This window comes from Pseudomyrmex gracilis, unplaced genomic scaffold (genome assembly GCF_002006095.1).
Source record: "Pseudomyrmex gracilis isolate BER0280 unplaced genomic scaffold, ASM200609v1 scaffold_414, whole genome shotgun sequence".
Taxonomy (NCBI): Eukaryota; Metazoa; Arthropoda; class Insecta; order Hymenoptera; family Formicidae; genus Pseudomyrmex; species Pseudomyrmex gracilis.
Window position 1 is genome coordinate 12847 of NW_018020998.1, and position 13310 is coordinate 26156.

A 13310-nucleotide genomic window follows, 5' to 3' on the forward strand; every position below is an offset into this window, starting at 1 on the left:
TATATATATCCGGATATATATCCAAGCGTAAGTGTTATTAAAACAAATAAACAGAAAACCCTAACACCTTGAATATAAAATATTTTTGTTTTTGTACGCTCTCCGACATTAGATTATTGCAGTACTAATGTTTCATTTTATGGACACATGCTGCATAAAAAAGGGCTCTACTTTGCATATTTAGTGTATAATTATTAATGAATTAGTAAGTTCATTTTTTTAATCCTAAATTCTAAAATACAAAATAATAAATTATCGTTAAATTTGCGTAATGAATTTTACGCATTGATGCAAGTGTATACATATCTATATGCAAATAGCGGCTTTGTAAAGTAACGATTCGAATCGAGGCAGAGTTGGAATGTAAAGATGTCCGAGAATTCGCGCGAGCACACATACATACATATATAAACCGCGTCTTCGTCGTGCCTGTGAAAAACGATGATTGATCTGTAAAACGATCCATATGATATATTATTGAAAGAGAAGAAGAGACGAAGAGAGAAAGAAATCAAAGAATAACAAAGTGCAAAAATAGAAAAAAAAAACTTAATCATTCTAGGAACTTCAGTGACTGTGTGAAAAGCGCGATCCGACGAAGACGCGATGTTTGTCCGAAACAATAATCGATTGTCAGCACGAAAGATTGTGTGAAACACAATCTTCAGTCGAATGATGGCACATGTCACAGGTTAAAGAGGCAGCGATTGTTGTTAACAATATTTTTATACACAACTTTAGAGTTGTAGTATATACTCTATAGTAAAGTTGTGTACTATAGAGTTGTAGTTTTCTGTAAAAACAGACACTGAAGCTATCAAGCAATCGTATTTATGTCTACTCCATGAATATGTTGCGTCGTGCACGTTTCGGTTGTATGTGAATCCACTGATAAAGACCGCCTTTTTACACTGGACATGAAAGTCGGTAAAACAAAAATAGAAAGGAGGGAATGGGAGATAGAGAAGGAAAAAAATGAAGTATATATATATATATATTCATATATATATATATATATGAAGAAAAGTAAGTAAATTCCATCTCGCTCGACGCGCAGATAATCTATACTGTGACGTATAGAAGAAGTGACACAGTATAGAAATCGTTGCATCTCGAATGCGAAACTCGACTCGAATGCGGGCTCTTGTTTTCTTTTATCTCATCTTCTTCTTCTTTATCTTCTTTTTTACAAGTCGGTGTGCCCCAGAAGGCGGCACACCTTCTGCTCCTAAGGATCCGAGGGTGATTCCAGCATTTCCATAAGAAATTCGTCGATTTGCTCGTTGGTAGATAACTTGAAGAAGAATAGATACTCCAGGCACTTAAGACCGATCGAACGTATAGACGGCAGACGAAGCAGCAACTTGGCAAACCTGCCCGGGTCTTGTGAAGTCATGCGGGTGTAGTCCTCCAAAGCGGCGTAAATTTTTTCACGCAGCGAGTTGACATATTTTGGTTCTTTGAGGCCTCGCACATCGGGGTTGAAAAGAATAATAGACCTGCGTACATAAGATATCAATATAAGATCAAGTACAACAATATTTTTTTGAAAAGAAGAAAAGAAAAAAAGTGTAAGAAAATTTTCATTTTCTCTAAAATGAAAAATAATTACTGAAAATAGTCACATGCATGCAATTGTAAATTTCACTCTCTCTCTCTCTCTCTTTCTCTTAAAATTTACGATTAAATTAAATTTGATATTTTTATTGTAATAAATTTATAATCAATAAATTAGAAAATTATTTTTTCGTGATTACTGTATGCACATGTGTATTAGTTTCAAATGATGAATATCTTAAAATGATGAAAGAGTAATGATATACATACAAAAACTTTTCTCACAAATGTTTAAAGAAACATTTTTGCCATTTACCTGAGACATCCTAGTTCGGTCTTGTCCATCTTCATTTCACGCATTTTCGATACCAATTCCGTAATCACGCGATCGAATATTGTGTGTAGATCGCCTGATTCTTTTGCAGTTTGCGAATCTTTCTGCACTGTGGTGCCCGACGCTAAGACGATACAGTCCTTCACATCGATTGAACGGTGGGAGAATGCAGCTATCAACAGCTCGTTCCAGCCTGCCCTCAGTAGAAGCACCTGATCTTCTAATGGTAATGATGTGAAGTGCGGGATGTGCTTGGCCCATGCCACAAGCTGGAACAGCTGGTTGTTCGTGGCGTTGCAAATATGGGATACAGCGTTCTGCGCATTGCAGAAACGCTGCGTTAGTTCGCGTGGAGAAATTTATTTACTCTTCATTTAATGCTTCGAAAAAATTGTACCACTAGATACACAATCATTATACATCAAAATGCCAACTTGTTGAAAGTAAATGACATACAGTCGAACGTCACTATTCTTCGCAACTCCTCTCGTTCCGACTTCCCATTACCGAATGTTTATCACGCAGTATTTATTACTTTACGCAAGCATATTGCAAAAAAATAAGAAGGGATATAGTTAGAAATGGTTAATGCAATTTTCAAGAATAGCGGCGTCCGAATATATTCCCATAAAATCTCATATAACAAAATTGTTAATGATTTTTTAGATAATTCTTTATCAACTTTTTGTATTCGAAACATGAATTTGCTATTACGCGCATCTTGTGAAAGAAATGATGATTTGTATTGTAAGATTTGTTTTAAAAGGCATAGCCTATTTTAAACTTTCCTTAGTCTTTCTAAGCCATGTCCGATTGCGATTCTTTTTATTATATATGCTTCTCTCTCTAAAAGGCTTGTATTTATAGTCGTTACTTGAATCTTATTTCAAGACCGAATCAATTGAGGTTTTCACAGAGATTTGATATATAAAAAATCAATTACTGAATAGTATGCAATTCAAGTTTTGCCTCGAGACAAACTTCGTACACTGAACTGTTTAGCGACTAAAAGCGTCAAACTAAATCTTGAAATTCAATTTTTGAGCCTATATTACTTAAAAAACTAGTTTCAAATAAAAACCTCAACTGAAACACGATTGTAAATACAGGCCTAAATAATGTGATTATTTCATTTGCTTTATTGCTATTTAATTATCTCCACTTTATTTTTCGTACACGCACACGAACAAGATATGTCCGCACTATGCATGTGAATATATACATATATATGTATATACACATGATATCGTCATATCGCGCGAGAATATTCACCTCATAAGCGTCTTGATTCTCCACCTTACATTCGACTCGTTTCTCTGCCTCGAGGATGCGTTCGATTGGCATATCTATATTGCTTGTGCTCTCTACTTCGTTCTGATCCCGTTCTTTGGTGCGTTGACGTTCTTCTTGCACCGCTTCCCTCTTCATTCCCATTGCCAAACATTTCTGGTACCGGCAGTACTGACAACGATTTCTCTGCCGCTTGTCGATGATGCACGACTTCTCCTCGCGACAGGCGTACGAAAGATCTTTACGCACTGTCCTCTTAAAGAATCCTTTGCATCCTTCGCAGCTAAAAAAACGAAGTTTGTTCAGACATGTAACAATATTGTTGCCGCAATAACATATCACAGTTGTATCTGATTATTCTCCATCTTAAAACAGAATTTAACTTTGATATCTACAACTGACTGCGATAAAACTTTCAACACAAATTTAAAAAAAGAGAGAGTTCGCAGATTTAACAAAATGAGGAATATATTAGTCTGAAAATTATTGCATCATTTTTTTTTAATGTATCGTTTAATGATTATTGCTTTAATCTTTACGCGTTGTCACTCAATCGCGATTGTTGTCGCGATCATTAATGATTTCATGAGTCACAGACCATTTCAGGGTCGTTGTTTTTAAAGTTTTGGAACGCATCCAAAAATCTCCCGTTGAAACCAAAAAAGCAACGGCGAATTCCGCAGAGAATTTATTTTCGCTGCAAGTACGCATCATATATTTTTGCGACAGTATTCGCGGGAAACTCTTCTTCTTCGCGGTGACAGAACAACATAATTCTAAAAACTCAATATCCTCTAACCAATAGAACAAACAATGGCATTAAATTCCGCTGTCATACGTTGAACATAAGAGTGAAAGTCGTCTAACATTTATTTTTAAAAATAAATTTTGATTGTCTTTAATGATTCAAATTAGAGATCAAATGTTTTTTTGTATGTGTTATATCTTCTTTTTCTTTAACTTTATTGCTTTTTGCGCTTTTGAAAAGAATAATAAAATATAATAGTTTACAAATTGATCAAAATAGAAAAGGGCCAATACGAGGCAAAACACAGGATGTTGGTGTGAATCAGCAAAATTTATTCAAGTGCCAAACGTTTCGATCACAAGTTTTGATCTTCATCAGTGGCAACTATTTACAATTAAATAAATAAAAAATAAGAAAAAAGATAGAAAAAAGGTAATCGATCTTATAATAAACAATAAAAACTCACCAAAATGAAAATTAAAAATTAAAAATTAAAAATTAGGTAGCACATCAACACATTTTGTACCGTGAGTAACGAACAAATAGTTTACAAATTAATATATTTGTTTTGAAAATGTATGTTTGTGTTTACTGCAACACAATTTTTGACGAACCTCTTGCAAAAACTAATTCGCAATTGTGTGTAAAAACCGCTAACTTTCTCAAAAAATGCAATACATTATTTGCACTGAAAGAACTGTGATAGAACCGCGCATTCACGAAATGTGGTATTCGTAAAAACTTAAGGGTAAATCAAGCGGTGCCGTATCGTACATTGTTTGACGCAGAATTCTCCTCGTTTCTCGTCTATACAAGCGAGCAGCGTCCTGACACGAAGACAAACGGTACGACGTGTTAATCTCGTGGATTTTGCGAAACATCAAAATATCCCGTGTTTCCTCCAAGAAGACAGCGCCTCTTATCGAAGTTTATGAGACGACCGTATTATTGTGCAACCGCGAGATGCGCGTCTGGCATGCTAAATTACGCCGTCGATCGCGCGCTATGTTAATGAAGTGTTTAATGCGAGAAATAATTTTATAGCAGAAATTGGATTGTTAAAACTATCGGAATTAAAAAGCGTTAACGTTCTTTTACATTTTAAAATATGTTAAAAAAAACAAAGAAAATATCTATAGAGGAAGAGTGACATGAAAGAGCCAGTTTTAATAGAACCAAAAAACTACCTTAAAAAAAAAACAATCAAACCTAACGCTTATTGATCCAATTTACTTCTTTCTTTATGTAATAAACAAAAGAACAAAAAATAACAAAATTAGACAATATTCTTACTTCACTTATCAGAAAAGGAAAATTCGGCTCTTTCATAACATGATGAGCATTGAAAAAGCCATCTAAATTATTTTTGCCACAATTGTTTTTACAGATATCTAAAAGATTTTTTTTTGAGGAAGAAAAAGGTTTTCTTCCTCAACTGTAATTTTAAAAGTTCTGATTGATAAAGTAAAAGTTACTTATATTTAAGTAAAAAATATATGAAGAATTTACGTTGATGTTGTTTCTGTTAATTTTGAAGCTAATGAAATTAGTTTTACATTTGTGTTAACAATTGGTTATTAACGTTTATTAACAATTTTTTTATTAATTTTATTTATTAACATCAAAGTTCTTATAAGGAGTCGACTCTTTCATAATTTTTCTTCTTAGAAATTATAATCTCAAAATACACTGCAAAATAAACGCTTTGACTGAGAAATATATTTACATAGTTAGAAGACTAAACACGTACATAAAATCATAATACAATAATTTTTGTGTTATTTCTCTTCACATGAATGTTAAAAACAAAGAAATCAAACCTAAAACTTTGCTTTTCAGTGACTTTCATCAATCTTTAATACGGTGCACCATTTATTTTTAATAATCTGTCAAATGCTTGTGAGTGACACACCTTTAGTGTTGCTATATAAAAATTAAAACTTTCATGAGATTTGTTCAGAAACTGAATAAATGAAAATGGCTCTTTCTTTTCTCTTATCTGCAATATATATTCATCAGAATATCAACACATTTTTTTATGCTCTTTTATATCACTTAATCCTTTCTTCAATTACATGAGCGTGATCTCATTGAATTGTTAATTTTCAACTCGATTATTATCAACAAAGGTTCAGTTACAACATCGTGTTCTTAATCACTATGTAAATGCTGTGAGAAGTGGAAATTCTTTGTATCGAATGCAAGATAAAAATGACTCTCTTGTGATAATCTCGCTTTTTTAAGCAATAAAATAGTACGAAATGCTAATGCTATTATAACAATATAACAAGACGCCACGTTTCAATAACCAAGCGACATCAAGAGTTGCATCTCCAGACGTGGGCGACGGTGGCGCACGTGATGCAATTTCTGGACCACCGTAGCAGCCGTTTGATCTCGCAAAGTTTATGCGAAAAACAAATATTCATGACACAAGACACATGTAGTCGCTTGGTCGCGCACGAGCTCTTTTTCTCTCATTCTCCCCTCTTCTTCATTTTTCTCTCTCTCTCTCTATCTATTTATCTATCATAGTATAAAAAGACCTTCATACGCCATATGCACAAATAGCGTCGGCGTTGAAGCCACACGTGCTTACGTGCGTGTGCCTTGCAGTTCAGTTTTTGCGTCCAAACGCGGCAAATTTTGTTGGAAACAAATAGAAGTATATCATGAAAGCGAATTTTATTTGATATAGAAAATAAAACAGTGTGGCGATTTCAACGATTTTTTCTTTAGTGCAAATATCTGCGATCAGAAACTTAAGAGAGTTTTCTCATACACACACGCGCGCGCGCACGCACGCACGCACGCACGCACACAACAATCAAAATTTTAAGCATTTTTTTAATGAAGAATATAAAACGTAATCTTTTTTATCTTTGCATGTTATTATTTGAATGTTCTAGTTTAAAAATAAATTGTTTTTGTTACAATTTATTAATATTTTGATTATGCTTTCTGCAGTCAAAGATGACGCCTTGAAAAAAGGCGGTAAAGATGAATTCAGCTCACACAGTCATCTTAAACAAAAAATTCAAACAGATTCTAAATCTGTATGCTTGTCACTATTGCAAGTAGCAGAATTGCTTATTTTTGACGAAAATTTCCTAGTTTTTCAACCACTAATAAGTAAAAAAGATAATTATTAAAAGTATAGGAGATTAAGATCCTTGACATATGTTGTAAAGGGCACTCTCCTGAGTAGTGTCTAAAAGGTTTAAAGTGACGCTCAATGTTCATTAAAAAGTTATTCATAAAAAAAATAATCACAATACTGACCGTTGACAATCATCAAGAGTTGTAATTGTTTCTAAGTAATGAGAGAGCATAAGAGGCTAATGCTATTATAATATTACAAAACACCACGTTTCAATAACCAAGCGATATCAAGAGTTTGCCCCCTCTTGTCTACACACTTACAATAAAAATTACGATTTTTAAACATAAAAGTGGCTCTAATTTGGAAACGACTTATTTCCGGACCTGTGTTTTTTTGTATAGCTTTTTTGTCTTCTTTTTGAATCTCCAATCATTTCCCGAAGTATTGCGAATGATTTTCCGAACACTCTATGTATGTATGTGTGTATGTATGTATGTATGTATGTATGTATATACATACATATATACATGTGTATATATATGTAATGATTAAATGTATAACGTTTTTGTAAACTTAATTTTTAAGAAATAATTTCAATTGTTTACAAAATTCTATCTCATAAAGATTCAGCGTTTTGGATAAATAAATCTCTGAAAGAAGAAGAAATGCAAGGTAAATAATCGAGCAATTATTCAAGTGGTTGTATGCACTGACATTTACATTGACATTCTCTCTAGTAAGATTATTTAATATCGAAATTAATTCAGGATAAAGGAAAAGATATCTACTTCGACGGAGCGGATTACCATGAAATTGAAATAAAATGATTGCGAGGAGAGCATTTTTCAGGGTGTGTGTACGCGATGTGTTCTCATATTATACCGCGAGTACTAACACGCATACAGGCGAACGCGGAGTCGCGGCGCATTTAATCCGTGAGAAATGGACACGGCGTGTCGTAGCACACGCGAAAGGAACGCAAAAATAAGATCGAGCGTGCGTTGCACACGCGGTTCTCTAAGTGGCTACGTATTTGTCCCGCAGGCTTCCCCGGCGCATTGTGCGGCGTTATTACTGCAATTTGCAGGCAAGGGCATCGCATGACAGTTACGCATTACAAGGAGCGTATTAACATGTCCGAATGTTAGAGGCGCGACCAGTTTTTATCGAGTGGCAATCCCCGGTTAATTAAGGGAAGCGCGAGCGCGAGATGGCTACAAATTGCTCCGTGTATTTTTAATGAGATTAATTAAGTTCCCGCGAAGGTACCTGCTCGTCATCAGTTATGGGTCGATTGTTTTTTGTCTCAAACTCACTATCGGATCTGCACTGCGGAATCAAACGCGCTTCTTCTTCGCATCATTTTACCCACGCAATACCCGCACAATTACGAGAAAAGCTAAGACCTTTGATAACGTATACATGCGCGAGTACGTGCACGCTCGAGAGAATACTATAGAGACGTACTAACGTACACGATTGTAACATCTTTTTCAAAGTTTTATGTTCTTAGAAAAACAATATGTGAATGCGCAATAAAATTATAGTAATAATTATAGTAATAATAATTATAGTAATAATTATAAATCTAATATACAGAAGTGGAACTTTTTACCACATTTTTTTAAATCATATTTTTAAGAAGATTTGTTTGTTTCTATATGCTAAGTAACTTTACTTATAATTCCTTAATATTAATAAAAAGCAAGCATCTCTTTAATTATATTTCAATAAGAAACAGAAATGAATATAGTAATATTTTTTGCGAATCGAAGACATTCTATCATCGGACAGCGAGGAATGAACAACAGTGGGTTAAAGGGTTAATTAGTCGCCACTGGAGCAAAGTGCCTATATACAACGAGGAGGGGAACTCTCTCGCTGGTAGGAACTACGGGTGGGTAGTCATCCTAACCTCGTGAGCGGCGGCAAGTCCAAGGTTGATGAGGCTCGCTGATGCAACGCGAACATTGGCGAGGACGGTCTGCAACAGCAGCAGAACTCGGTGCAGCGCGTTATCACGTCGTGTGGAGAAGTGGAGGAAAAGAAGGACCAAGGAGGGAGACCAGTGTGCATTGGGATTCCCTGCCATGCCCGTGCACCGTAGACCAGCAATCGACCTTCACGTAGAGCCGTTCTGCTATAGCGAAAATGACTCGAGGTCACTCTTCGCAATATTTCGAGGAAACGAAATTCGCGGATATAGGATGTTTTATGCGAGACGCGCAACCTCGGGATTGACTGTGAAAGTGATACAGTCGCCGCAATTATTGGGATTATTGTGACGGGAAATAAACGTTACGTCGCTATAATAAACGAGAATATTATGTGTATGTGTATAAGAACCCGATTTGTGCATTAATATTGTGCATTATGTAGTAACAAATCATTTAATATTGCGTTTTATCGTCACAAGAATGGAAATGAAAAAGTTTTTTTAATTTTTTGTAAAATAAAGAACATACTTAAATTTTTTATATCATAATATCAATATACTTTCTCATTTAATTTTAAACTTAAATTGGAATTAAAATGTGCAAAACTTATAATAAATTATAATTTCAAATAAAAACAAATAAATTATTCATGTAAAGATTAATAAGAAGAGATTACAAAGAGATTACTTATATAATACCCGAAGAGATCTTCAAAATAAATCAGAACGCTTCGAAGGAGTATGTATTGGCGGCGTCTCTTTTACGTGAATCTTGCGTAGGTGCGAAGGAAATCAACCACTTTTACTAGACAATTACGTTAGGGACCAAAGTACAGAATAAATAATTTGAAATATAGACGTTTTGATAGAGTCCGCGACAAGATTCTCCTCTCTCTCTCTCTCTCTCTTTCCCTGCTGTTACTTTCATCGTTCCGGAGAACTAACTTTCGGGCTGAATTAGAAAGTCGATACAAGTTTTAATTGGATAAGTTACTTTGAGAATCTAACTTTCGTATTTGAGCGACTGTGTGTATTTTGTAAAATCACCGGGGAAAATATTAACAAGACTTTATTGTTGTAATAACGTTCGGTGGCACATGCACTGTGCAACGATGTTGCAATGCACGAATTTACATCGATGAGCAAGCACGACAAACCCATATGTCATTCTTATTTAGCGTCTACGATCACCTAATACGAAGTCAATAATTATGACAAGGTTTCGATTATTTTTTGTTTCTTTTCACGAAGAATTACGGACACATTTGGATTGTAAGAACTTGGAATCCAAATGTGATCTTGAAATCTCTGTACGCACAAATTATTTTTCTTTTCAAACATATTAGAAAAAAACATTGTATGAAAGGAACAACGGGTCATAATTCTGGTCATCAAAAATATAAACGCGTCGAATATCTTCATCTATTTTATCCCATTATGCTCATACGTACATGTTTTTTCACAATATAATTGCCAGAAACATAATAATAACCGAATGTCGTCCGCTGACAGATGAAATACCGATTATTATGCAGTGTCGATGCACGTGTGTTCGACGATGTGTTCTCGCGTGTTCGCATAAAAGTCATCGCAGATGTTTCTTTTCAAAGTTCTTTTCATTTTTGTCGACGCGCACGCAACGGCGCGGCGGTTCGCCACGAATAAACCTGTTGCAGCTGCGAACACGAAAGACGATACGATACGCAGATCCATGTTCTTGCAATGACCGATGTGCGGTAAAAACTCTTTCACCTACTATCGTGTTTCTATATCGCTTCGCGATGGCGGCATCACAACGCGACGCACGCATTATGCAGTTTATAGAAAATTTTTATTACTCTACTTAACGATGGCGGTTCGATGACACAGCGTTTATGAAAACGTAACGCTACTGTTATTTGCAACTGTTTAATGTCTTATGCGTGCATGCAAAAAATGAATGCAATAAATGATTTGTTGATATGTAACTACGTGGACGCATAGATCCAAAGTTCAGTGTCGCAACGTTCGGATTTGAAATAAAAGCAAAAAAAAAAAAAAAAAAAAAAAAGTCGCGAGAAGTGAGATCTAAGAAATTTCTTAGTAGCGCTACACAACAAATATAAAATGCCCAATTTCCGAGATAATTATAAATGTATATTTGAATTAGTAAACTGAATTAAAATTAGGAAAAACATCAATTAAAAGTATTACGATAAATTGCGACAAACGCAAAACTTTTGAGCACTTTCAATATTTAATAAAGTAGAATCATAGACTAGCACTCCCAATCACAAGTTTGCAGAAGATACACGAAAACACTTTGACGCGTTACATTTCCCCCTATTTCTCCCTGAAGAAAGTTAGTGCCCACGAAGTCCCTAGAGTAAAGACACGAGAGACAGCCTCGAGACTGACTTATCGAGCGCTAAATAATTGAAGAAAGGTCGACGGTTGCCTCGTCGACGAGGTGCTCACAGACTGTTTCGCCAGGCAAAAGCGTCAATAAAAATGTTCCCTTAGCTCGTTTATCCACTCAATTTAATTATTCGGAATCTCAGTTAAATCGGTGTATTTATTTTGCAGTAACAAGAGTGCAGGTCGCGAAGGTTAATGATAATTGGTACAAACAAAGCATTTATCTGCTTTTTTTTTATTTTATCGTAACATATACCGCTATATAGGTAACGCGACTGAACCGCATAATAAACAACGTGTTTATCGTTATCGCATACATTCCGTGGAACATCACGGATTATTCATTTTCTTCCGTTAACGAGGGTCAGGATTATCAAGCGAATTCGAACCGTCTTTTCCTCTTCCCTTCCCCCCTCTCTCTCTCTCTCTCAAGAACGATGAAAAGACAAATCATCTGGCGCAAACACAACGAATTCATATTCATATCGTTGGAACTTTTTGTTCTCGCGAGCTCGCTTTCTTCGACGCAAAATGCAACAGAAGAGAAGTAATTATTTTTGCAGTTTTGTTCGGAAACCGATGCAAAGTGATGCACGAGAGAGGATATTCAAACGAGTTTGCTCGCTTCTATTGAAGTTGCCGCTTGAAATTCAATATTACCGTCGCGATCGAAACGCCGATTACTACTCGTGCGCGCGTACACATTTCTCGAATAAAATCACTGCGCGTCAAGGATCAACATTTGCATGACAAATACGAAGGAGCAAATGGTTTTCTTTTTTTTTTTTTTTTTTTATGTCCTTAGACTTCTATCGAATACGTACTTCCATCCTACGGATGTTTACTCTCGCGACTTCAAACATTTTCTGTGGTTATATGCGTGTGTGTATAAAGTTTCATTCAATCCTTTAATCCTTTGCAGAAGTCCTCTGCTACTTGAAAATAAAAAGATATAAAGAAATAATAAATATAAATCTAATATATAAAGAGGTAATATAGGATTGTTTAACAAAATACAACTCGCTCCAACCAATAAATTACGTATGTTATGCGATTTGGATATATATATGAACTTACCTATAAACGCCATAGTGTTTCCCGCTCGCACGGTCGCCACAAATCGAACATAAGTGTTTGCTGCCCGACAAAGGGTGATTCGGCGGATAAGACGTGACTGTTTTACTCTGACCGCTGGGCGATGTGCTCAGGAGGTTGCTGTGACAACCAGCATTGAAGGGTCTTTACATGCAAAGCAGAGAACGATTATCTATAAATCTACATCACTACGATTGTAACGTGCACATCTCACGGACGGTTCCGGAATAAAATTATTATAGACCGTAACACATGAATTTCAAAATGTCGAAAAAATATTTATATACCGCATAGTAAACCGAATTGACCAGAATAATGTAAAATCACAAAATATAATTAGAAATCTAAAAAAAAAAAGATTTTCTTTATTGAAATCGAAAGATACCATCGCTAAAAACCAAAAAACAAAAACATGTTCATCAAAATAAAATCTCTTTGCTGTCGATTTTCTTTTTATTTATATTTAGTATTCAACGAAAGACCATAATGTAATAAAAAAGACCGGATACACGTACCCTGGACTGTTAGGACCTGATGGACTGAAATTTCCCGGATTGATAAGCGCCGTATCTGGTTTCATATCGAGGGGACTTTGTGGGCCTACCGATGACATTGACATATTGCTGTTTTCTAGACTCAGCCCTGAAACAGAAAGAAGAATCAAATTTATTTTATATAATTTCATATTTAATAATATTGCAATACTCACATGATTTTGAGTGGGATAAAGTAGAAATTTTAGATTTTGAGAAATCATATAACAAAAGGTTGGTATCAGAAATGCTACATATAAAAAGTCAAGTCAGCGGACTTAATTTGCAGTGCGACACGGAAAATTTAGATAATTCCT

At 35.1% G+C, this 13310-nt stretch overlaps 1 protein-coding gene across 20 annotated transcripts in view; it reads right to left on the minus strand.

Annotated features, from left to right (window-relative positions):
- LOC109860574 (retinoic acid receptor RXR) overlaps positions 1–13310 on the minus strand; it is an 81596-nt gene continuing 68286 nt past the window's right edge. For 17 of the 20 annotated variants that reach the window (XM_020439776.1, XM_020439764.1, XM_020439766.1 and 14 more), the window contains 5 exons: positions 12976–13102; positions 12443–12604; positions 3164–3464; positions 1874–2208; positions 1–1499 (listed from right to left, as the gene is read on the minus strand). In XM_020439776.1, coding sequence (XP_020295365.1) covers positions 1229–1499; positions 1874–2208; positions 3164–3464; positions 12443–12604; positions 12976–13102 — 1196 coding nt within the window. In that variant the 3' untranslated portion in view covers positions 1–1228. The remainder of the gene's footprint in view (positions 1500–1873; positions 2209–3163; positions 3465–12442; positions 12605–12975; positions 13103–13310) is intronic. The other 3 variants (XM_020439773.1, XM_020439775.1, XM_020439774.1) reach the window with 3 other exon arrangements.